This window comes from Corticium candelabrum, chromosome 3 (assembly GCF_963422355.1).
Source record: "Corticium candelabrum chromosome 3, ooCorCand1.1, whole genome shotgun sequence".
NCBI classification, from domain to species: domain Eukaryota; kingdom Metazoa; phylum Porifera; class Homoscleromorpha; order Homosclerophorida; family Plakinidae; genus Corticium; species Corticium candelabrum.
Genome location: NC_085087.1, coordinates 1,118,724 through 1,145,989, shown reverse-complemented (window position 1 = coordinate 1,145,989; position 27,266 = coordinate 1,118,724). Strand labels below are relative to the sequence as shown.

General features: G+C 40.5%; 3 protein-coding genes across 3 annotated transcripts; 1 reads left to right on the top strand and 2 right to left on the bottom strand.

Annotated features, from left to right (window-relative positions):
• Nucleotides 1-2,828: 2,828 nt before the first annotated feature.
• Nucleotides 2,829-8,932, top strand: LOC134177359 (uncharacterized). The gene is made up of 6 exons (XM_062644132.1): nt 2,829-2,906; nt 3,827-3,922; nt 3,994-4,216; nt 8,233-8,375; nt 8,434-8,529; nt 8,633-8,932. Exons 1-6 carry the CDS (start codon nt 2,832-2,834, stop codon nt 8,726-8,728), a joined length of 729 nt encoding a protein of 242 aa, XP_062500116.1. The 5' UTR covers nt 2,829-2,831; the 3' UTR covers nt 8,729-8,932.
• Nucleotides 8,933-11,369: 2,437 nt separating this feature from the next.
• Nucleotides 11,370-12,458, bottom strand: LOC134177034 (uncharacterized). Its single transcript, XM_062643735.1, has one exon. It carries the CDS (start codon nt 12,456-12,458, stop codon nt 11,370-11,372), a length of 1,089 nt encoding a protein of 362 aa, XP_062499719.1.
• Nucleotides 12,459-15,040: 2,582 nt separating this feature from the next.
• Nucleotides 15,041-22,416, bottom strand: LOC134177150 (mitochondrial import receptor subunit TOM70-like). Its single transcript, XM_062643893.1, has 9 exons — nt 20,490-22,416; nt 20,320-20,429; nt 20,183-20,255; nt 19,803-20,104; nt 16,934-17,068; nt 16,605-16,829; nt 16,393-16,490; nt 16,147-16,269; nt 15,041-16,079 (listed from the first exon to the last, which is right to left on the bottom strand). The coding sequence occupies exons 1-9, from the start codon at nt 20,587-20,589 to the stop codon at nt 15,896-15,898; spliced, it is 1,350 nt and encodes a 449-aa protein (XP_062499877.1). The 5' UTR covers nt 20,590-22,416; the 3' UTR covers nt 15,041-15,895.
• Nucleotides 22,417-27,266: the final 4,850 nt, after the last annotated feature.

Here is a 27,266-nt window from a genome sequence, read left to right as displayed (position 1 = left end):
AGTATGATTCGGTGGAAAGGGGTTTGGCTACGCGAGACTACAAAGGTAGGAGTAGCCAGGGGTGGAGCTATGGTTATTATCCAATTATCTTGTAAGACGTACACCCACCAGCAACTGGAACCATTTACTAATTGTAGGTTAAATGGTGCAACCTGAGCAGCTCTATTGAGCACACTACCTGCTGGTGTGACCTCTATCTCATAACTCACTTCCTTATGGGGAATAGGCTGTAGTCTGTAGGTTACTAGCAGGCGTGTTCTCTTTACGTACTGCTGAACTGACTTTGCGTATATCACTTGCTTAAGTAACTGTTGACATACGGAGTGTAGCGTGTTAATTTTTTGAGTCTGTGCAACGAGTGAACTTTTAAGTAGCACGAGCTGGCACACGTGAATGTGTAGGCTGCTTTCCCTTCAACTTCAAACTTCCAAGCACTTTGTTTCCGCATATCTGCATGAGATAGCTAGATAATCATACAGTAATGGGCACACAAAACAGATGGAGTGCATGTACTTCTTCTGGCTGCAGGACTGGTCATACCAGTAAGAAATGTTGGCTGTGAAAGAAGATTCTCTTGTCAGAATCACGTTATGACAAAACTACAGAACCGTTTGTCTGAAGAGAAAATTGACAGCTTAATGCCCATCTCACTAGAAGAAGTAGGCCACCTATTTATCAGTTTAATTTTGAGCCTGCATTTTGCAAGTGGGAAGAGCAGAAAGCTATATAGAAGGTTACTTGGACAGCTCCCTGGTTGCGAATTGTTATAGGCACTCACTGCCACATAACATGATAAACATAATTGCAGACTGTTAGCAGTTAAAAGTTTGTTTGACCAAGATTGGTCAATAAACTAAAACTTTTCGTAAATCTTACCCACTTCTTGTTTGATATAGATTATAGTAGAAAGTATTTACTTACTTGGACAGTCACAAACTGTTATTACTAGTATAGACCTTATTTTGAATATTGCTTAATGAAACCTGTCTACAAGTTAATTGTTTGGTTGATATTATTATGCATACATTAAAATTACATTTACTGTTGAAATCATTACTAACACATCACCTACTTTGGCCACGCCTCTTTAGGGGCAGAATATGCGCAACAGTTGACGACGCATGTTTGAAGGGGTTAGGAAAAGTACTGTATGGTTACGTTAGCACTGCGTTAAAGCACGTTAGTAAGACATCATGACTGTTGTCTATATATACCAGTACACTTGCTAGATTATTTAGTCTGCCTTGAGTAGAGCTAAATGTTATAGTATTAAGATAGAGTTGTTCTACTGCTGTGTCTGAGAACTGTGTCTGCTGCAAGCACTAACAGTGACGAGTGCTACAATACTAGCAGCTAATTTTAAACAGCAATGACGTTTTCAAGCACTGCCGACCATTTATGTCAGTATTTGTTCCATGTTTTAATTCGATTATGGACTATCAAATGGCCTTGCAGAACTAATGGTAAAAAGGTGATTTTAGTAAGTGCAAGAAACGCTTTAGATAGCAAAAAGATTTTAAGAGATGAAAGAATCATAGCAATGACTATAAAATACATGAGCCTTGTTTTTAATGGTATTGTTGTTGCAACTACTTAGGCAAAGCTAGTGTGTGCCACTTGCAAGAAGCATAACTATCAGAGTAAGCAGGATGGATGGAGTAGCTCTGATCAGAGATTTGCCTCCATCTAATCACTTCCTGTCAAATGATATGCTAATCGACTACTGTATATAAGTGCTGTACTTCTTGAGTTCTGGAAAATTTAGCCATAGGTTCTATATATTCTTTAAATGGACTTTAGCTGTTGTGGAATTACACTACGTTCTACTGTATAAGATGAAGTATTGGCAGGGAATTTATTTGGCAGATTGGCAGAATTTTCAGTGAGCACCAATATAAAATCCGTCATTAATTTGGTCACTGGGATATGTTGATGTCATCACCCACGTGGCTCAGGCATCTAATGGCGATGTGGCAGTACGTCACGCGGATGAGGCCACATGATGGTATCCCTTGCTTGCCGTCTGTTGTACGTATACCCTGTCTAGCATGGAGGTTTAAACATGAGAACAAGGCTGTGAAGCTATTGTTATGCTGTGGAAATGCGATGGCCTCGAATGCATGCTGTCAATCTTAAACTCCTCTATGACGAGAGCACTTGGAACTAGTGGGTAGGGAATCAATATCGTACATCTAGTAATAGCAATATCTAACAATGATGTCCAACCACCAAATTAATCTGGCAATATGCTTTTTTTCTTCGATTTCTTAGCAAACCACCAAACTAAAATTCTGCCAATGTTTTATCTTATGCGGTATTTAGTTGCGTAAAGTTAGTGATACCAGCTCCCATGAACATTGCGGTTGTGACACAGCTGTTGAACAAACAAAACTTGGAACTTTGTTGCAATTACAGCTGAAAATACCATTTTCCTTTTTTATTCTGATTGCATTTTTGTTGGTTTCATTTTAGTTTGAAGAGTTTCTTTGCGCATAACACCTAATCTGTGTAAGCTTTACAGAATTGGTTATATCTGCGGTTTTAAATTACTGCAATTTGAGAATTTAGGTAAAATTTTAATTACTGTGAATTAAATTTTTGCATTCCAACTAGGAAGACAGTTATTGTTACACACATTTACATGTGTTGGAACAGTGACTCCGGGGATAAGCCTAAATATTGGCAGATTTTAGTTGTGCGCTCTGTGATTTCTTCGTAGAATTCGCAGAAATATCATGATTGCAGAATAACGATTGTATGGTACTTGGAGAGAACACAATGTTGATTAGAGTGATTTTTACTGTTTTTGTTGTTGTATTTAGATGTCAACAATGTATGAAGAAACTAAAGATAAACTTACTGCTAGTTCTGAGCGCATTGATGTTGAACTTAAGAGAATCCAACAGGTAATAGAACCATTCCTGTAGTTTAGGGCACGTTCAATTTGCAGTTCTAGAACTCAACTGAGGGTATATCGCAATTGTTGGAACTGACAGAACCAGAATTAAATTGGACAAGAAATCTGCTTTGTGAACCAGAACTGCTAACCGAAGCAATGTCAAAGCCTACTACGGTTTCATCAGCTACTGATACATTGACTACCAGAGCAACTTCACCTAACAGCACCTCTTGTTGACATTCCAATCATTTTGAAACGGAGTGATAAAGCGCACGAAACTATCATTATTGCTGTCTGCAAATAGTGTACCATCACTCTTCTGGGACTTTTGCAGAAAGAGGTGTCTCAGTTTTGACTGTCAGTTCTAGCAGTTCCGGCTCCTTGGCCTGAACTTTCAGAATCAGTTTGAACAGTTCAGAACTAAATTGAATGCGACTTTTAACAGTTCCCGAACTGCAAGTCAAATGTGCCCATAGTTTATTTAGTCTGTGTTAGTTCATTAACATGAGTTGAGGAAGTTGAGAGATTCCAGACGTTTGGCTGCTGTTGGTGTCTTACAAACATAACAGTATATTCCTGCTCTTAGCTTTGTGTATGATTTGTGTGTATTGTACCTTCTGCTACCAGGAGTGTATTTATTCTGAAAGCTATATTTAACCCGATGCAAGCATGCACTAGGGTTACAGTAATATTGATGTGGATGGCAGGACCAAGGGACGGCCGGACCAACGGACAGCCAATTTGATGCAGCACAAACGCTCATTGTTATTGCCTACATGTATATTAATTAATGTGCCAGTCAATGTGATGATGTCTTTGCATGCTTTCAAGAGGTATCGAATAGCTATCGGATGTCTTCAGTTTCATCTGTTAGTCAATGTGTTCAACCCCTTTCTCACACCTTTATAAATTAATATATTTTTGTAGTGTGCTGCTGAATGTGCCACTCATGTGACTGAGTCAAACAAAGACCAGGAGATGACACTATCAGAGTTTATGAACCAAAGAACAGCTGCAACTCACGTAAGTTTTAGATAATTTTTAGGAGTTCACAGTAGTTGTCCATTTTGCGAATGTTTTATGTTACTTGGCAGGAACTTCAATTTCATTCAGAGTCACTATGTGCGCACCTTCACGATTCACTGAAGGGTTTTGAATCAGACATGACAATTCAAGGTGATGGTTGGAATAAAAAATTGACAGAATGCCAAACCAAGCTAGATGCCACAAGAGACGAAGTTCAGAAAACTGTGGACTTTATTGGCAACAGTGTAGTAGAACAACTTGATGAGCAAATGGAAACTGTGCTCCCAACAGGTGAAAATTTTAAATAACAAGAATATTCATGCATATTTACTTAATTTTATTGCTTTAATACTGGTTTAGTTACTTATGTGCTTCTAAGAGTATAGTGTTTGCCCTATTTACTAACTTATTGTGGAATTTCTGAGGTTAGACTGGACAACAGTGCATTAGCATGTGATGAGAATGGTTGTAAGGTGGATTAAATAGACTAGTTTGATTTTTGAACGTTGATTTTGATTTTTGAACGTTGCAAGAAGACCATGTGGATGTTGCCAAGGTGGTCAGGATGTTGCTTAAGGCACATTTGTTTTGGCTGAAGCTAAGTCAACAGATCCATTGTAGTGGCCAATCACCAAGGCAATTAGCCAAAAGATAAGATACAAATCACTGAGAAGGTCTAAAGATCTGCCAAGGCATGGAGTTGAAAAAATTTCCTGACACCATTGCCCGGTCATGTATGAAGCAGGCTCTTGAGGTCCTGAAAATACTTAATTCTGCAATACGTGACAGATTAGAGTGGTCATACATAGACTTTCCTCATTCAGTACTTATGTTCTCTGACACTGAAACTTGGCAAATTCACGACAGAAGTGACTGACGACAATACCAGTGACAATGACCAAGATCACCACAAGCATCAATGTAGCACTTGCAAAATTGTTGAATATTTCCAAGTCGTTTGGAATCAAAGGGACAGATTTGTCATTAATTGATGAAGGTATGGAGGAGGTGGTGCAGTATGCACAAATTTATCTAGATGTGGGAAGACAGAGCTGTAAGAGAGTTTGGTACAATGTAGTCAGCACCTGATGCCCAAAGGTGGCAGAGTGTACTCCTTGTCTCACAGTTGCTTTTCAGCCTACCTTTCACAACAGCAAAAGTAGAGCGTCCGTTTTCACAATTGAAATTGATCAAGACAGATAAGAGAACACATATCAACCAGTCCACACTATCAGACCTCCTGGAAATAAATGCAGAGGGTTCCGCTGATTTTTTGCACTTTTCTTCAGATCTTGCAGTAGAATTGTGGTGGTTGGACTGTTGCACATTATGACGGGAAAGCAGCAACCAAGAAAGAAGAGACGTTCCAACCAAACCGCAAAAAGAGAACCTTTGGAAGAAGAGAAGAGAAGGGCAAATTTAAGGACGGGGAGAATGATGATGAGAGACTAAGCTTGAATGATTGGGACGACTGGTTTTTAGATGAATGGAAGTGGCTCATAGGTAGGCACTGCTTCAGTGCTTGACTTGCACTGAAGCAGTCTTAGATTGACAGTGTTTTCTTCCTGGTTTTATTACTAGGTTTTTAGCATTCAGTTAGTCTCTACTTTACATTAATTACACTAAGTCAAAGGCTTTTAGGGTAGAGCTAATTCACCTTTCAAATGCTGTGTCAGTGTGTGCTGTGCTGTCTCTTGTGCAACCACTCTTTTATTGCATATTTGTGGCCCCAGACAATTTCAGGACTTGTATTGCTGGTTATTAATTAATTAATCAATAAGAGTTGTTTTATGTTCGGTCTGAGGTTGCTGGTGTCTGATCAATGTCTGTTTTGATGGGCCATATGTTCGATGTCAAGCAAAATGTTATCCCCATCATTGGACTTTATTTTGAATGAATCTTGTGACTGTGGGTGGCTGGCTGGCTGGCTGACTTTGTCTGTCACACTGCAAGAATGTGGCATGCCTCCTGTGTAGGGCCCAATAATCGATCAGTATTTTTAATGTTGTACATGGCAACCAGAAACAATGACTGAGCAGCCAATCAGATCCATAAAATGTTTGTGAAAGAGTTTTTGCCAGAACAGTGTAATTCATGTTTGCAATTGCCAGATCTTGTTGGAAGTAAACAACAGAATTTACTGTCTGCAGCTAGTCTTGCGTAGCCAGAGCCTTTCCGCTTACATCCTTTCAGCGAGAAATGGTTTGGGGAATTGCTTTGTATAGGTTTGTTCTGCTGCCATCATTATCCCACCGCATTCCAGTGGGGTAAAGGTGTTTAAATGGTCTTTGGTGGGCTATCAAAATTCATAATGAACAGGACAAGAGTTTTGTCAGTTATATGTATAGACTATCATGCTAGTAGTTTAGTGCAGCAGGTTGCATTTGGCATTGCTACTACACCAAATATCTGTGAGCTTCATTGACCATTTTGTTGCAATTTTTGTATATGGCAGTAGTAGTGGGATGGTATGAGCGAGTGTTGAACAGCCGGACTACATAACAGACAGTTTCAGGGTTCTAGCCAGGCATACTAAGGTGTGGCGGGCCGCTACGCTTTACTGGATCTTCAAACTCAGATGCCCGCCACGCTTTGGATTTGAACAAACATTCCAGGTGGAATCAGTGGCTGTGTTCACACTGCAGCAAAGATAGGAAACACAGTTTGCACTACTTACTGTTCACTTTGACCTTTTACACTTACACAGGAAGTGCTAATTATGGCCTCAGCAGGTGTGCTATTTACTGTGCTAGGGGAGTATTGTTTCGGTGTTGTGTGCTTTATCTAACAGATCTTATTACAAAGCCTGATGACTAAATGGGAATCATCATAATTGATTGACGATGTGTGGCATTTCTACCATAGACCTGGAAATTTTGGCGCTGTTAATATTTGGTGAAATGGTCCAAAATGTCTTTAAATGTTGGTTAATATTAATTTGGCAAAATGCAGCTCTGGTGGGCCCGTTTTCTGCAGCGTGCCTCTCGATTCTGGCTCTTTATCTCTGGTGTGTACTCGTAGTTCACATGTGCACGTGACTTGTCAGAGGATCCGGAGCTCTGTGACTGAACGCAACTTACGCCATGGCTGGTTCTACTTCCCATTTGGGACAAGGAAGATGGTTCACACATTGAGGGCGTCAGAAGCAAAGGACATTCTATTTCTTAAAGTACCTGTGCAGTGCCAATTTTTCAGCAACGGATATGCGCATGAGCAACAAAACATCTGACAAATTTGACAAATTCTAATTTTGACTACTTACTTGCCAATCACCAAATTAAAACTGTCGCCAAAATTTTCCAGTCTACGGTATATAAACATACTTGTTCCTTACAAAACATTGATATGCAAACAACTAATTCTTTTTTTTAAAAGATCATCTTAAAACCAGCCAAGTTATTCTATGCCAACAGAGATTATTAATTATAATTAATTAGTAGTTGTGACGTATCTGCTGAATAAATGATTTGGAATTGAGCAGGTTCAGGCTAACTCATGTATGTTCTACACATAAAATGCTTTGAGCACCAGGTAAGTCGTGAACAAAGCGTTAAGTCACGCTCACTGTAGACAAGCGGTCGTGTAGTGTCTCGCTGTTGCCATGTTATCTGGCATCTAAACGGTAGGTCAAAGACGTGTTAAGACGTTCAGCAATTTCTCGAGTGATGCCACTCTGATATCATAACCCATGAACGCTAGCTATTATATTTACATCTTACCATAACTCCCCACTTGTTGTAGCAGCAATGGCAGCCATAGGCCACAGTATAGATATACAATAATAATTTAACATATTTAATGTACATTGTATCATGTCACGTGGGTTTGCCAGCCCTGATTGTTCATACAGCGGGTACAAATCATTTGCACGCTGATGCCGTAAACCTGGCTAGAACCCTAGAACTCATATAGCACCTGCACATAGGAGCTTGTTGAATGGCTGCAATGCTTGGCATTTTTGCCAATCCAAGCAAATTCATTAGTTTGAACAGCTAAATGATTTTCTTGGACACATTATTTGGATTAACGTAATTAGAATAGAAATTTACTTTGCTAGAATCATTCCATCCATACGTACAAACAGACATTCTGGTTGGGTTTAGGGTTATTTTACTTTGAACTCACATATCTAATTTTTGATAAATGAGATGAACAATAGTCACCACTTTGTGCCAGTTCTGTATGGTGAGAACGACATGGATTTTATCAGTTGATGCACTAAGAGCTGTTTATCTTGTTCATTATATTTTTACTTTGCAATTATACTATTTGCCATGGATATTGACAGTTCACTCATTTGTTGTCAGGGAAGACTCCAAGGAGAAAATTTTTTCATTATCCTAGTCATCTTACACTAACTGAATCTCATGATAAGCTACTGCAGAAATTCACTATCAATGAGCAACTTTTAGAAGATCTTGAAAGTGATGACATGGAAAGTGATATTGAGGTAACAATAGCTATCTTTTATTGGACTGGTTGCTTGTTTATTGAGGTTATGTATGTAGATGGCATCTAATTGTGACAATTTCAACTATGCTTGTCAGATTCTAGATAAAGTGAAACAACCAATGTTATCAGCAAGTGATGATTGGTCTTTTGAGGTAATCAAATGTGTAGCATTCAGTAGCAATAAGCAGCAGAAATGAAATGAAACATGTTTACAGTATGATTTGTGTTCTTAATGTACGTATTCTTTTTTTGCAGAAAGAGAATGAGCAGTCTCCTGCAGAACTGACAAAGTTGCAATACAAGCAGAAAATAAAAGTACCCCTCACGGTTGCTATGAACTGCAAGAAATGATTGTGACAGAATTTTTAAAGTAGATGTGTCTTGCTTCTACTGTTTCACTGTAAGGGTTTATGCTAGCTATTGTTAGTTAATTAGTACTTTGTCTGAGTCTTGCCCGTGTTTTCACAAGTCTGTATGCAGCAAACTAAGTTTCACTATATTTGTAATAGTCATTTGTTAGACCTTTTAATTAACTCTCTCAGCATTATTCCCGCGTAGTCGTTGGGTAGGGTCTGATGAGATCCCGTTCTTCACCCGGGCTGATTGGTCCCGTTGAAATCAATGAAAATGTAACCGAGTGTCCCGTTCTTAGAGCTCAGCAGTTCGTATAGCTTGACACGCGTGCTTGCTTTATAGCGCACTGTTTGCTTTCCGTTATCGATGTTTACGGTGTGCACCGGTCGTTATTTTGAACTCGTTAGTCTGATCGACCTGTTTCACGCTGTACGAAGTGCATCTTCACGAGATTTGGATTCATGGTTGTCGCAAATGCAGTCCAATGTCTAGGACCCGGATACGAAAAGTATATTGCCTTTTTCGACGTCGCTAGCACTAGAGGACACGCTCCGTGCTCACCGTCCGATGTCAGGAATGGGCAGTTTAGATATGGTGGAGATCCAACGCGTCATTCCATTGAAATTTGCGCGCAACTGGAGGCGGGTTTGATTGGCAAGAATTCCCGTCATTTTGAGAGAACTTCGGAAGACGGCGACAGCCTCACACCCTACGGCCACGACGGGCGAGAAATACCGTATAAGATGAAACATTGGCGGGAATTTACTTTGGCGGTTTGCTAACAAATTGACGGACAAAGCATATTTTGTTTGCTAGCTGCTAGATGTCTTACCACATGTGTGGTCTTGATGTGTTTGTGATTGACAGCGGTGTTCGTGGTTCACATTTCCCTAAGTAATTACTGCATGGTCTCCAATGCGTAGGCACAACAGACATCTTGCTGATCCACGTGCTTGATGACTTCAACATATCCCGGACGCCAAATTAATGGCGAATTATATATTGGCCGTCGTTGAAAAATCCATCAATTCGCCAAAATAAAATTTCCTCCAATATTTCCTTTATACAGTAGTTCGTTGTTGTACAGAGTGTATGAACTGAATTTTAGACTTGATTACGACGATTGAAATGTAGATAGACAAGCAATAATTTTGTTTAAAAGTGTCCAATGTAGGTTTTAGACAGTCTTCGGAGCTCGAGTTACCATGCCAGCCACCTTTCTCGCTTTCTTGGCTGTTAACTCTTCAACCAATTTTGTACAATTGAGGGTTGTAAGTAGTAAATATATATATATATATATATATATATATATATATATATATAGAGAGAGAGAGAGAGAGAGAGAGAGAGAGAGAGAGAGAGACAGAGACAGAGACAGAGACAGAGACAGAGACAGAGACAGAGACAGAGACAGAGACAGAGACAGAGACAGAGAGAGGGAGGGAGGGAGGGAGAGAGGGAGGGAGGGAGAGGGAGAGGGAGAGGGAGAGGAGAGGGAGAGGGAGAGGAATAATATTATATTTTATGACAAACTACTAACAGACAAAACCGGCAAATCCCAAGCAATTACATCAGCATCTAACATTAATCTACTTTATATCATGCGAGCATTAAATTTCCACAAATTAACAGATAGTTGTTGCATTAAATTAGAATACGCTTGTGTAAAAGGAATACTAGTCGCAGTCACTACTTTAGACGCAATAGTTTTAATAGTATCCAGACTAGCAGGAGTCCAACAACCATACGTTTCCACTGCTAGTGGGAAGAACAATGCACCACTGTCAGCGACTGCTTCTTCGTACTTGAGATCTTTTTCAAGTCCACCTGCTGCTGCAGCTGAAGCGGCAGAATTTGCACTGTTGGCAACAAATTTCAATTGGACTGTCTTACGAATGGTAAGGTCAAAATAGGCAGGACGTCCAAACGTCACAGAATAACAAACGTCACCAGGGCGATTGTTATTCTGTGACGAAAATCTCTGTTCTAGTAAAGTCCCTTTGTCATCTATCGACGGTGCATTATAGATGGCGTTCCTTAAAGCATCGTGTCGTTTTGATCTCAACGAGTTCTTACGACAGCCGAGAAGATGATCACCAAATTTGTCAATCAATTGACCACATGGGCAGCGTACAGCGTTTGGATGAGACGGAAAAAGAGGAATACCCAGCCGAAGTCGTAGAGCAACAGTGAACTCATGCCTGGACATAGCAAGCCCGAGATGTGGGTTGGGTATGGCTGTGAGCCATGCCCCTGCATGTGGTTCAGATATTGTGTTTAGTCTAGCTTGGTCACGAATGGTTGAAGACTGTTTCAATGAATCAAACTTCCGTGTATCCACTTGCTTTTGCAATGAACGTTGAGATACCGAGTCAATATTAGTGTCTGATGTAAGACTCCCAACTTCCTGAAGAAAGGCTGCTTTGGAACGTCTCGCAATCCAAAAGAACTACCGAAGATTCTTTAGTAGCAGAAGTAGAAAGGAGGCGTTTGACTAGATCTCGGCTAGAATTACAACTACCAATAAATGAAAGAGGAGAGACACTTTGTGCTTCACGTAATTCCAGACCTCTCAGAGTGATTGGCAGGGATGCTTGACACCACGCTTCATCTGAAAGCGACGAGTGAGACAAAATTTCTAGTGAATGTCGCAGGCAGTAAGATCAATGGTGTCAAGCGAGTCAGGCACAAGACTTCGAATATGATCCTTAGCAGCAGAATCTCCAGGAAAAGCACTAAAGTCAGGCGACGAATAGTTACTATTGGGCACTGACTCCTGCAGAAGTGGCGCAGTTGGTAGAAGACGAGAACATAATGACCGAACGGAGTTACAGTTGCCAATGAATGCAGAAGAGGACATTCTCACCGCCTCTCGTAGGCCTAGTCCCCCTTGACGAACAGGCAATGAAGCCTGCAACCAAGACATGTCTGAGGTGGAACATCGAATGATGGCATCAAGACATACCCGTAGGTTTGAATCAAATTTGGCCAGTTGCTGGATACCTTTGTTTGGTGGAACTGTTCTCAGCAGATTATCGATCTTGCAAGAGGATAGACAAGATCGTAGTAGTAGCAGCTGTATCTGGGGATCATCCATATCCAATAATTTCTCCTGACATTGAAGGACTTTGTCTACACGTTTAGCGATGTGGCCACAGTAGTACTCTTCTGATCCAAAGACTGGAGATCCAAGAAACTCTACACCACCCACTGACCCAACAACGCGTTGAACCTCAGAAGGAAATTCCGAAAATTTTTGATTTCCAGAAGGCCAGAACACTTCACATTTGGTGGGATTCAAAAGAAGGCCAACGGAAGGACCTCTAGACTGCAGAAGATGGAAAAGTTGAGCAATTGCAGGTCGAGGTCCAATGAACGTACCATCATCAAGATACCAAAGTTGAAGTGGAACTTTTCCAGCTGACCCTATGTCATCCATCAATTCCAAAACCACAAGTGAAAATAGAAGAGGCCCCAAAGGGTCACCTTGTTGAACTCCACCTGATGATTGAAGGCGATGGTTTCCAAAACGAAGCTCTCCCTTAGAGTAGTAGCACCACAGTGCCCAAGAATATATTTCAGGAAGTTCTTTCCGTAGACGGAGCAGAAACGAGTCTCTAAAACAGTTGTTGAAAGCATTGAACATGTCTATCTTTATGCAACAAAGACTTGGATCTTGACCGTGATCATCAATGAACTTAGACAAAAGGTGGATTGCTGCCTCCATACCAGACTTGGTGCCAGTTCCCACTTGGCCATAGGGAAGAAGAATGTCGGGCAGCTTTGACCTTACAACCAAGCATATATATATATACAAATATATGGTTTTCTCTCTCTAAAAATATATATATATATATAATACCGGTTCCGGAAGTGCGCCAGTTTCTGGCGTATATTTGACTGCGCTAGTAATCCGATAGTATTTTCCTGCATCCTAGATGTTGAGTTTATTCTATCTATTTTGCTTTTCCACCCCTTGTCTCTCGTTCGTGAGTCTAGGGTATGTGTACATATATATGTATATATATGTACACCCCCGCTTGACGCCCGAGATGCATGAAGACATGAATAGAAAACATATATACATACCCTACCTAGCATGGGTGTCTAGGTTGCAAAATAGAAACAGAAATTTTCGCTCCTAATTCTCTACAAAGATCAACTTTTTATTTCTATGTTTTGGTTCGTCGGTTGGCGGTTCGAGAGATGGCCTCCTACCCAGCATACACCAAGGTTTGTCGTATGACTCCTCGTTGATCTCCTTCTCCTGCTTGGGTTTATACGACGCCTTCTCTATCCATGCCTTTGTTGGGAGGTCTCAGAACACGCAATACCGAGTCGAGTGCCTCATCACCGATTCTATCATGCTCGCGTAGTTCTAAGAGGTATTTCAGCACTTTCGATTTCGAGATCTACAATAGAACAAAGGATCGCTTGTTAAGAGAAGATAATACGTACGGGTATCCAACCTACAGTGAAGGTAAAGCGGTGGGGGTAGAACGACTTAACCGAACTCTAGCTGAAAACGAGGATGAGTGAGTACTTCTTTTCCAACATCACCTAAAGGTATGTCGACGTTTTGGATACCCTGTTTAGACAATACGATACCTTCTATCACAGATCCGTACGAAAAGCGTTCACCAAAGCAGGAAAAAACAAACTCCTCGTTGCAGGGAATGAAAAATCAGTCAAACAATCAAAATTAAAAATATGCGATCGTGTACAAAGAAGACGATCTGCGAAAAAGGATACACACTCAATTTTGTACCGAAAACTGTTCGATGTCGTAGAAAAAATATTCAAAACACTAACACTGTGACTTACAAGATCAAAGACTGGAACGGAGGTGCTTGAAATGCAATGAAATTACTTTCCGTATTCCGTACTTTGAAACTGCTCTGTATCAATCGTAACTGTCAGAATCCCATTCAGACGCATTTGTTCGAAAGGAATTTTGCGACCTAGCTTCATCTTTAGCGCGGAAAACACGAAAAATGTTACACGTTAATCGTATCAAATTACGACATTGCTGTCACCGATGACTTTTGATGCTTGTGGATGTCAGGAAAATTCAAAGCTAGTTTGTCTATTCTTGTTGACCAGACCGTATTCGCGCCTTTTGATGACTTATTCGCCGTTTCAGTTCGCGCCTTACGACTGCCGATGCTGAGAATGCAATGACACTACTTTTTACAATATACAATGTACGATATACAATATACAATATACAATATACACTATACAATATACAATATACAATATACAATATACACTATACAATATACAATATACAATATACAATATACAATATACAATATACACTATACACTATACAATATACAATATACAATATACAATATACAATATACAATATACAATATACACTATACAATATACAATATACAATATACAATATACACTATACAATATACAATATACAATATACACTATACAATATACAATATACAATATACACTATACACTATACAATATACAATAGAAGCAAGTCATTCCGAACTTTCAAACAGCTCTAGATCGGCCGTAAATGTTGAAATCCCATCCAAACGACTTCGTTCGAATGGAGTTTTGCTATCTAACGTAACAACGAGTGGTTCAAATAGACTTCCAGTAGCCTTCACCATGTCTTCATGACGGTTGTTTTTCTCCAAAACTCCAGCTTCTACTGCTGCTCCAGCACGATTCGGTGCCCATATTATATATGAAGGCCGGAGAGAATTTCTCACTGAAACATTAAAGTAAGTTGGCAAGTCATGCTGGAAATTCGGGTGAAAAATGTCACCATGCAGGTCTACCGTTAGATGTAACCGTTACAACGCTGCTCCCGTCGAAATCGGGAGTCATCAACAATAAGAGGGTGAAATAGTGTGTCACAAAGGGCGTCGTGTCGTTTGATAACCAAGTTGGTCTTTTGATCACACCCTTGGGATGATCACCAAATTCGTCTAACGAGGATCCACAAAGACAAAGATTAGAAGTAGGCGAAGAAGGGAAGATGCCAACACCAAGTCACACTCGTAATGCTGTAATAAACTCCCTGCTGGGAATGGCAACGCCTGTGCATCTTTTATTCTGGATCCTTCATGCAAACGGGATCCGAAAGATTTCTTGCAGATAGGATCCGAGCCGCCTGCTGATACCGACCGCTTCGACCTCTTCATCGCTCTCAATGCAGCGTCTCTACGCTTACTTTAGCAGTCGTACGGCCGCGCTCTTTACGGCGAAGCGGAGGTCGCCATTCGCATAATGCCTATAATCACTGTGCCAAATGCACGAAAAGATGTCACACATCGCTTTCCAACTATTTTTTGCAGACTCTAGAAAAGAAAAGAAGACAACAGAACAAGTCTAGAGTCGCTGCGTTGTTTCCTCGCTATACTACAAAAAGGATCCCGGTTGCACGAAATTTCTTGCAAATGGGATCCGACATGTTCTCCCATACAGATCGCTTTCTAACTATTTTTTGCACACTCTAGAAAATAAAAGAAGACAACAGAACAAGTTTAGGGTCGATTGACAGAATGCCAGAGTCGTCAAATGTTTGTCATATGCTACCAATTCCCGCCGATCTGGTGACCTATTAAATGTATGTGTATTATATGTGTTGTACTCGAGACTGTTCTATTTCTATGCAATAAAATACAATGTGAAAACATACAATGAGGCAAGTAACTATTATGAAAGACACATTAACATATAGAGTTGAATAAATGATTGTAGTTTTATTTGCTTGTATATTACTTGTGTGATGTAGTCCGTGACTGTCTATGTTGTTCAGACCATAGCACTGTACCTTGATAAATACGAAGAAACATATTCATTCAGTCTTTCATTTTCATGATGCATGTGCTAAACATTTTATAATGCGCTAAGCTAAGAGCTATAATACTGTAGCGTATATGTCTCAGTTTAGAATAACCTCCTTAGATTGTTTGAATGCTTGAAGGCACGCTGAACTGATAGATATGCTCAAGATTGTAAACACGTCTATGCAATAGTGGAGGCACAGCCTAACACTCAGATGATGATTACATTAGTATGCAGCACAACAACAAGATGATCTAGTATTTCAATTTGTCGTATAATTCAATGGCAAAACAGGCTTCACAACAAAATTAGAAATTTGCGAGAAGCATTATGTCCTTCTTACATCGTTGAAAACATGGGTGGATTACCCCAAGGCATGGCTGGTATTATTCCTAGTTCTTTGGTAAGTTGTTGCTGCATGACGGCAGCATTACATAACGAATAAGCTTGTGCCAATTCCGCCTCAGAACGCACAAGAGCCATAGCTTTCTCGAACAACTCAATAGCACGTTCGGTATGTCCTCTGCAAGAAAGTATCAGCTTACCACCTCAGTGTTACATTTATCACACAGTGAGTCCAATTCACTAACTTTTGAATTTCAAATGCAGCCAGTGTTTCGTAAGCAAACTCACACTTTGGATCAACTTCTAAGGCTTTTTCAATCATTGCAGTCCCACCATTGAGATCTTCACCAAACTGGATCAACATCAAGCTACACACACATGAACTGTGATTATGATGGTTAACGATGTAACATAACGTCTGTCTATTGCTGTATTGCAAATTTCCTAAGATAGATGCATAACGACTCGCATCACAGCCAACTGCTACATACCCCTTGTGGACCCACGGTGTTCCATTTCCTGGACATAATTCCAGTGCTTTCTCAAACATTTCTGTAGCCTTCTTAACTTCTTGCCGATCAAGTAACATCTAACATAAGCCACATAGTGTTTGTTACTGAGTTGATAACAAACCATTATAATACGATTTGATCAGAACAACACTGGCACACGTAAGTACACGTATACTGCACACAATGTTTACCTGGCCATAAACACTGTAGGCCTCTCCACATTTGGGAAACTGTTTAACTGTGTTTTCAAGTGTCATCTCTGCTACTAATAGTAATTCTTTAGACTGCTGTAGGACAGCTGTTTTGTACTGTGCGTATCCCAGCTGTATGTGTGGATGAACAAACCCATTATTCAAGGCTATTGCTCTTGTAAAGTCTTCAACGGCTGCTGGCAAGTTGTTTGCAGAAACATGTACCTACATGAACACAGTAAATGTTGCAACGCAAATTATTATACTAACTTCCTCTGATTAGAATTTACAAAAGTATATGAGCATAGTCAATAAGTAGTCTACTGTACCTGTCCACGATAGTGGTATATATCACAATCATCTGGGTCAAGATCCAATGCACGATCAAAATCAGCTTTTGCTTTGGAATCCTGATTTTCTGTTTGGTAGACACCACTTCTTTTGAGCAGAGTGTGGATTCTCATCTGTACAAAACATAACAAGTACAGATAATCAGTTACTCAACCAAAACAATCACTTATTTCAGTTTTACTTAATTAAATTGCTAGGTTTGAATCAAGCCACTTACTAAAAGCTCCAAATTGCAATTAACTTAAATTTTAAATTCATTTTCCTGATGGTAAGCACCCGAACGTGTACACACGCACACACACACACACACACACACACACACACACACACACACACACACACACCACAGTAAACGACAAACAGTAAACATCAGAAGCTCCCATTGAGGTGACGCCACCAACCCTGTGACTGCATGAGCTACTGCGCATTACTCAGGAGAATTTAAGTGAGCGCTGGCAATTTCCTGGAGCCGGGCAAGGTACTCACAAGACACCTGCTTGCAACGACAACTGAGGTTTTAGGCATCATATATCCCAACGGGAACCTCAACAGCTGATGATCAAGTTACATCCAGTAGCTGCTACCATTTCCAGTCATGGACTCCTAAATCAAGAGAGGCAATTGTGTATGAGTTCCTTGCCCAAGGAATTACACCTGTGCTCATCCCGGGCTTGAACTTGTACCCAAAGGTCCCGGATGCTTTTAGTCTTTAAATGGAACTCTAGCAATTGAGCTACAGATGCCACACCCACCCACCCTGGACCCTAAAGTTTGGAAGAGTACGTACCATCAAATACTACTAGATCATCTATGCATGTTGGCAGTAATGAAGAAAACGCTATAAGTACTTGTTTGTAAACCTCTTCCAAATGCTTTGATTTTGAACCTATATAGCATCCACTTTCATCAATAATGGTGTGGGTCTCATTGTATTCTGTCTCATCATCATAATTTAGGACCATGAGCTCAACAAAATTCTGGGCAGCAATAAGCGACTCAAGAGGTTCAGTTAACTCAATTCTGGCCATACTTGCATAAACTTAGTTAATATGACTAAAACATTGCCGTGCCTTAAGCCTGGTTCACAATACACTTCCCGTCACGTCATGTGTGTCTCGTCAAAAGAGGCCGTTTCCGACGGGACGCGCTGGAATAGAAAAAAATCCTATCCAACACGTGGCATCACGTCGCGTAGGAAACGGCCTCCTTTGATGTGAGATGACGCGACGTGACGCGAGGTGTATTGTGAACCAGGCATTATTGACGTCAAAAATACTCTAAACAGTGGTTGTGGAAAGCCCCTAAATATTTAGTTCTATTAATGTTTATGCACCCATCTCTCTGAGCCACACAGAAGAATACCCAGTACAACAGCTCCTGTAAACCACACATTTTTGGCCTAATGGATACTTCTTGATTCATGAACAATGGTTTTATCAAAACACTAAATGCTTTAGCAGCCTTGGCAACTATTTCCTCAAACCTGCTGTCAATTTTTCTTTGAACAACTAAACCCAGATATTGGAAATTACTACGCTAAAAATTTAAAGCTTTACCCATGATGCAATTAGTTGAGTCAGTAAATCTGTGATCTGACTGGATAACTGCTACCAAGAGCTTGCTTATAGGCACATTTACAGTTACGCCCATTCTCTTGTGACCTGTGTGAACAGATAGCAGCTGCCTCAACAACAACACCCCCCTCTCTCTCTCTCCCTCCCTCCCTCCCTCCCTCCCTCCTCCTCCCTCCCTCCCTCCCTCCCTCCCTCCTCCTCCCTCCCTCCTCCTCCCTCCCTCCCTCCCTCCCTCCCTCCCTCCTCCCTCCCTCTCTCTGTCTCTCTCTCTCTGTCTCTCCCTCTCTCTCTGTCTCTCTCTCTCTCTCTCACACACACACACACACACACACACACACACACACACGTTGCTATAACAGTTAAGGCAATGCAAATGTCGATCACAACTGAGCAATAGTCCTTTCCCAAATACAGACTGAGCTGCACAATCTTCTGATTTCTAGCATTTGATGATATCAGCAATTCTAGCATTCTACCAGTGCAATTTATTTTACTTGATTTGCATACCTACCTACTAAATTGTGTCATGAGCAAGTACTTCCACTATTACAGGAATACCAAGTTATTCCTCTAACAATTTCCTAGTATAAAATTAATTGCCTAAAGTAATGGAACAATTTCTAATGCTCACTTTTGTTTGTGCTAGTCAAGCTTACATTCTTTGGCCACCTAACCCTAACCCTAACCCTAACCCTAACCCTAGAATTACTGTCATAACTGTGTTCATACTATTGAGAATACGATTTAAAGGTTGAATACTACTTGTAACTTGTGCTGCATGCAGTTCAAAAGCTATAGCCTACCTTGGGTTACTCTGAGTAAATGAATGAAAGATATATGATATATGTTATTCTTGGCTAGAGATCTATTGGTACCATGGAAATACCATCATCATCTAGTAGCAGAATGACGAGCTCGCAGCATGCATAAATAACAGTAGCTGGTTAGCTGTCCTAGCCAAAGAAACTAATTGACATAAATGACTAAACCTATTTGTGTAGAAAGTAAATGGAATCATACAATAACTCTGAGTAATCCTAAAGCCAGCATAAACAGAAATAGAATACTAGAGCAAAATAAAACAATGTTATGATGTTTGCTCTCTCAGGAAACTACCATAAACCAATGCTCTTCAGCATTGCCTTAGCCCTATCAGACATATACGTTTTGGAGTAATTACACATATCCCCCACCTCCCCTCAGCAACCACCATCATGAACTCATTGGCAGACTATGTTCAGCAAAGTCTGAGAAGACATCAGGCCAACCTAACCTTGGTTGATACTCTGTCATCACCCATACTAAGAACCTGTGAAAAGTCACTTATTGCATCTTCATTTTCCATTTTCAGCAAACTAAATGTTCCACGAATCACAAGTGCACTGGGTAGATCTTTCGTCAGACCCTTGTCAATGGCAGCCGTGCATTTCTCCAACACACTGTCATACTTGCGTCTTCTAATTGCTGAAATGACCCTCTGATAGTCCTGTAAACCTGGGTCTTGTTCAACTGCTGATGAGTCATCTGTTTCTGAAGAACTTGTGTTAACCTCACCATCCTTCACAACAGCATCAACTGTAGCAACACAAAATGTTGATACCATAGTTGTCAGGCAAACATTTTGTTAGTAAACACTCATTCCAGTAAACCAACCAAGTTGATAGCTGCTGAAAGAGTTGAGATACTGCTCAATGTACATCACAGATGGAAGTTCTTTCTTCCTGTTCTGAACAAACAAAAAACCCTAATCACTCCAATTATTAAATACAAATGCAGTTATTCTGTCTTACTCTGAAAAGTTCCTTTGCCTTCCTTTGTCCAAGTTCCTTTAACATGCAATCTGCTCTGTCCGTTAGTTCAGCATTCTGGAAACTTTCCAACATGCATGCTGCTGTAAGATCTGAACATATCTCAATTTGTTACTCCTTACAACTTTCTATTTACTACTCTGTATACAGACCTCTAACAGCAAGTTCAATGTCATCAAATGCTTCAGCCACTTTAGCACGACGCATCAGAGCCTTCAAATATCTTGGATTACACTTGAGAGCTAGAGTCATGAATTAGACAAATAGTCAGGTAACATTTCTAGAATTCAACAACTGTGCCATTAGTTTCCGCTTTGAGCCATAAGAAATGGGATTTTGTAAAAGCCCTGTAAGTTAGCAAGTAGCGTACTCAAAACGTATAGGGATTAACTGACTTCCGATTTATGACTATGTTATTAGCTGGCTATGTTTGGCATGACCAGGAATGTGTTATGCTTATAGTTGATCCAATCACAAAGCGATATTGTGATCCCGTATATAATAGTATGGTGAACATGATGGCGATGGTTGTGACTGATGTGTTGTGCTTCCTTCAAAACAAGATACAGTATGTTCCAGGAAGTAAGTTGGCATCGTAGCCGATGGTTTTACACGTCAGAATATTGAGAAAGCCAAGGAACAACTTTTCGAAGAGCTGCCTGATATTGCTGAGCTGAACTATATCAGGAACAAGAAACACAAGTCAACTGGTGGAAATGAAAAAGAGGTGAGATTGATGACATGGTCGCTCTGTTGGTGGAGGCTGATCTGCTCTCTGCCAACGTATGCTGCGGTCTCACTGAATACCCTCCCTCATGTCCCTCAAGAGGCGATAGATGTTGGAGCAATAGGTTACAGTTATCTGAGTAAAGAGGAGGGTGAAGTTCTTGACTGTGGCAGTAAGATGATGTCAGAGATGAGAGAGGTAAAGGGCGTGGTCTCGAAAATGCAGGATCTCCTTACTCAGACTTCGTGTAAAGTTGACAAGCTGAAAGATATACAGCAACGTCAGGATGTATCTCAAATGGAGAAGCACAGCTTTGATGAGGTTGTTTCTACAGGAGTTGCAGAAAAAATGCGTGAAAGGGAAGATTTACAAGGTGCCAGTGGGTCAATTGAAGTCCTTAGGGATACCTAACAAGGAGGCAAGTAAAGTGCTTAGTTCCATAAATCAAGAAACTGATCATGAAACTGATGCTAAGAATAATGCTGAGGGAACTTGGTCTCTTGTGGGAAATCTTCGTAAACATAAGGTGAATACTATCCATGGGAAGAAAGAGGTGGAATCTACGTGCAGTGCACTTAGGGTTGTTACGCGAAAGACAGGGCAGTATTGGAACCTATATGTAGGAAATTTGGCAGTTGATATTATAAATCCTGAAATTGATTCCTTCTTGAAGGACAGTGGCGTTCAGATGATGGACTGCTGGATTCTGAACCAAAGATATATAATTATCTTAGTGCAAGGATTCAAATTCCTGTGTGTGATCGTGATAGAGTGCTGTCTAATAATTCTTGGCCAGAAGGCTCCAAGGTCAGGTCTTGGATTATGAAGCCAATCCAAGGGAAAAGGTATCACAATATAATGATGTTAACTGGTCACCATGATGGAGATGGGGCAAGCTCAATGAAAGGCAGACTATCGGATCTAGAGTTATAATTGTAGAGGGTTCAAATCTTCTGTTGAAGAGATAAGTCAGTTCCTTGCAAGTTCTGATTTTCTTGCTGTGCAAGAGCATTGGCTTATTTTATGTGAGTTTGGACAATTTCAAAGTCTTGGTATGGATGTGATATATAGTGCAGTGCCTCTAATGGAAACTCACCTGTTACATATGGGAAGACCATTCAGTGGTGTTGTATTACTATGGCACAAGAGAATGCAAAGATGGACAAGTCCGTTGGATACCGGTAGTTCAAGGTTAGCTGCTGTTGGGTTGTCTTTTGGAACAAGGAAAATGCCTTTAGTTTAACAGTGTATATGCCAGTAGATTACGAGGATAGTGGATCTCTGGATAACTTTATAGAGCAATTGAGATACTTGGACGGTGTGATGGCTTCAGTAGAGTTTGACAGTTGTATTTGTGCTGGGGACTTTAATGTGGATTCGAATAAGGAGAAACAAGGATGTTTTAGTAGAGCTCTGTGTGCTTTTATGAGAGATCATGAGTTACACAAGGCAGACTCAGCTGATGAGTGGTCAGTATACTTGGAGTTCTGGAGACAGTAGGTTTCCTCATACATTGACTATGCATTCATCACCATGGATTTTGCGACAGGAGAGTATGACTTTGGCATTGCTAGTGAGAGTACTTGGAACTCTGATCATGTACCAGTTCAACTATGTATTTCAGGTATGCATACTGAACTGTGAAGGAACATGAGTGCATGTCTTTGAATCAAGAGTGCATGTCTTTGAATCAAGAGTGCATGTCTTTGAATCAAGAGTGCAAGTGGCAGACATTGGACTGGAATTGTGCCTCTGAAAGTCAATTGGTGCAGTATTCTTTTATGCCAACTTGATTGCTTGATGACTTACCATTGCCTGTGGGATCTGTACTGTATGATGACACTGACAACTGTCCTCACAAAGAACACATTCAACTGTACTATAACAAGATTACTACTGCAAAGAAGATGTTGCAAGTGTCTTTATTCCATGGAAGAGAAGGCCTGGTGTGAGAAACCGGGATGGGATGTAGAACTTGAGGTGGCCAAGACAAGAAGCACGTAAAGCATTTCTGAGACGGAGGTTTGTTGGGTAAACCTAGAGAGGGGATGGAGTTGGAGATGTTAAGAACCAGGAAAAGCTTTGCGAAGGCATTAAGACGTTGACAACAGAGAAAGGATCTAGTATTTGGGAAGAGATTAGCAAAAAATATAGAAAATGGAAATCATGAAAAGTGCTGGAGAGTGCTAAAACGGGGTGTACGTAACCAGTCACAAGCTAGTGCTTGTACTTCCAGAATTGGTCAAGCATGTACAGAGTCTGATATCCTCAATTTATGAAGAGACCATTTCAGTCCAATTGTAAACAGCCATAATGAAAGTGAGACAAGTGTGAAGCTGGATTTTGAGAAGGAACTGAGAGAGCATGAAAGTCGAAGACAATGGAATATGAGGGACATCAGTGTATCTCTTTGGGAACTCAAAAAGGCTGTAACTCAGCTGCAAAATAGAAAGGCAGCTGGTGCTGATGCAACTGTGGCAGAGCATATCAAACACGGTGAAGGGATTTTATTGATTCATCTTAGTTTCCTATTTCAAGGAATGTTGAGACATTCCTTTATTCCAGAGCAATTTCTTTATTCCAGAGCAATTCAAAGAGTCAATTGTAGTTCTGATCATGAAGGACAGAACGGGCAGTGTATCTGATTCAGGCAACTACAGGGGCATTTCCCTATCCTCTGTGGTTTCAAAGTTGTATGAGAGACTAATATTAGTCAAATTTGGTCATTTACTGGAGTCTGATAACTCACAATTTGGTTTTAAAATCATGTAGGCTGTGCTGAGTGTTCGTTCATCTTGCAAGAGACAATTGATCATTATTTATCAAATGGAACGGATAGAGTTTATGTCTGTACTTTGGATATGTCTAAAGCTTTTGACCAAGTATCACATCACAGAATAACGTCTCAGTTATTACGTAGACGACTACCAGGGCCTGTAGTTAAATCGTTATATGATTGATATTGTATGCAACCTTTAAAGTGAAGTGGACAGGAAGTGTTTCAGAATTATTCAATGTGCCAAATGGGGTCAGACAAGGTAGACTTTTGTCTCCCATCCCCTTCAATGTCTTCATAATTCATTTATTGGTCAATGTAAGAGTTTAGATTTGGTGCAAGGCTGTCTAGGCTTCGAGTTGGATGCTTAGCTTATGCTGATAACATCACACTGATTTCTCCAACTGTGTTTGGGCTTCAGTTTATGTTGTCAGTGTGTGAGAACTTTGTGCAGAACAATATGTTGGTTTGTTTGTCATTTGCTGATTGCCTATGGCACTGTACCACTTTGGTAGAACAACAAATACACACACACAAAATGGATATGCCCTTCGAAAAGTTCCGAAGATAGCACCCCTGCCTATTTCTAGGTGGGGACCCTGGAACTACTCGGACTTTTAGGCCGCGCTGACGAAGCCCTTTATACATGGCCAGAGCATCGAAGGGCACTGACTCTGGCGCAGCTGCAGGACTGGATCTCACGTCCACACGTACCCGTATATACTGCGTGATGTTCTGCCAAGCCAACAGTCTAGTCCACCCCCAGTCAAAGACCAGGTACTCATTTATACTCCTGAGTCAAGAGAGGCAATTGTGTGTGAAATTCTCACCCAAAGAAATTACGTCTGCACTTGTCCGTGAACCTACGACCTCAACATCCCAGATATTTCCATTGTCCAAATGCAACTCTCTAACCAACTGAGCTACAGACGACACACACACACACACACACACACACACACACACACACACACACACACACACACACACACACACACACACACACACACACACACACACATTGATCACAAGCAACTAATGACAATGGACAAACCGCCAATCAGATCCACAAAACATTCTTAAAAGACTTTTTACCAGAACAATGTCAGTCATGTTTGCAATTGCCAGGCCTTGTTGGAAATAGACAATAGAGCTTATATCTGTCTGCAACTGCTAACGTGAAATCAACCACTTTTGTAGCTTACAATGCTTATACGGAACATAACATTGCATAACCATAAGCAATATTGATATTCCGTATGTGATAACTCTCGTTGCTTTGACAATTACAGACTATTTTAGTGATGTTAAGGACTCATTTGTGGTCATGTGAAACAACAGCCTTTCAGTTCGATTTTTGATACCTTTTACAAGTAGTGTCTTAAAAGGTAAATAGCATCTAAATTCGATGTCCTTCGTCACAATCCTATCATGCTTTTCAAAAAGCTCATAGCTGTAGCAGCATAAACACAGCTTCAATTGCTAGTGTTTAGCGTATATGCTTACTAGCAGCTGCATCTACTGTCTAATAACACAAACAACAGACAAGATAGATATACTGTTATTCTGGAAATCAATGTGGAAATTAGTAAACGCAAAGTTGTGAGTCACTCAACATATGCATTACCTTAGAAAGTTCTTTTATTTAATTATATATAATAAAGGACAGTTATTTGTTATCCCCACATTTTAAAGCTGTTATTTAATGCACAAAAATGTTCCTAATATCTCATCTGATTCACAGCTTCCAATCTATACATATACCGTAAACCGGAAAATTTTGGCAAAAGTTTTGATTTGGCGATTGGCGAGTGGATACACAAAATTAGAATTCGCCAAATTTGTCAAATGTCTCCTTGCGCATGCGCACATCTGTTGTTGCAAAATGGTGCTGCACAACAGGTACTTTCAAACAACAGAACGTCCTTTGCTTCCGACGCTTTCAATGGACCATCTTTCTTGTCCAAAGCAGGAAGTAGAACGAGCCAACCATGGCTAAGTTGCGTTCAGTCACAGAGCTCTGGATCCACTGACAAGTCACGTGCACATGTGAACTACAACGAGTACACACCAGAGGTAAGAGCCCCAATTGGGAGGTATGCTGCAGAAAATGGGCCCACTAGAGCTGCGTATCACCAAAATTAATATTTGCAAAATTTAAAATAAACATTTAGGACCATTTTGCCAAATATTAGTGGCACCAAAATTTCCATATAAAGACAAGATCCTGTTTATCTGTTCTCATACTTCTTCGTCACCCTTGGCTCATTGTCACTCAAATTCTCCAGACATGCTTACCGAGTGAAAAGGAATGAAACAATGTCAATTTCAATAGGTGGGTCCCCTTTTGGTGGTCAATTTAAGGGTTTGCTGGCATCATAGTATGTTAGGATGGGTGCCCTCATGATCATCTGTTTGCTTTTCTCAAATGCTGTATCACATTTCTTGGTCCAGTTCCATTTCAATTTGTCTTTCTTGAGAGCTTCTACTGGATGCAAGACTGTGGACAAATCTGGCAGAAATCAGATGTAATAAAGGAACAACCAAAGATAGCTGTTCAGCTTTGCTATGTTGCTGGGCTTCGGTGTATCTTGAAGTGCCTTTACTTTATCTTGAGTAGGGTGTAGGCTACTACTTGTCCCAAGTAGGCCACCTGGGTCTTAAAGAATTAGCATTTCTTCTTCTCTAATCTCACCCCTGTTGTCTCCAACCTGTCTAGTGCTTCCTCCAGCCTAGCAGATGTTCCAAGCATGGTTTGGCTGTGATGATGATGTCATCCAGGTAACAGGCCACCCCTGTTAGTCCTGCAAGTATTTAATCCATTTTCCGTTGGAATATTGCAGGGGCAGAATTGACTCCATAATCATAATGTAGATGGTTTGATTGATAAAGGCCCCTGTGTGTATTAATGATCAAGAGATACTTGAAATCATCATTGCATTCAAGCTGATTATAGACGTGACATAGGTCAAGCTTGCTATGTTGCCCTTCCACCAGTGTCGCAAATATATCCTCAGCTGTTGCTAGAGGACACTTGTCCACATCCACTAATGGGTTCATTGATACCTTGTAATCCCCGCATATTCTTACACTGCCATCTTGTTTGTGGATTTAACTATCAGAGTTGGCCCATTCAGAGCAATAAATTTTCGTTATAATATTGTGTACTTCAAAGCTTATCTAGTTCTGCCACTATTGCTCTTCTGAGCATATGGGGCCGGCCGAGCTTTCTTGAACACTGGTCTAGCCTCAGGTTTCAGATGGATTGAGGCTTTGAACCCTTTGATCAAGTCATATTAGTCTGCAAATACGGCTTTGTGTCTCTGGAGAATTTTCTCCACTTCAACATCTGTCCCTGATGTGGATGCTGTTGGCAGTGCAAAAACACTGGGCCAGTTAAGCTTGATTTTCTCCAACCAGTTTCAT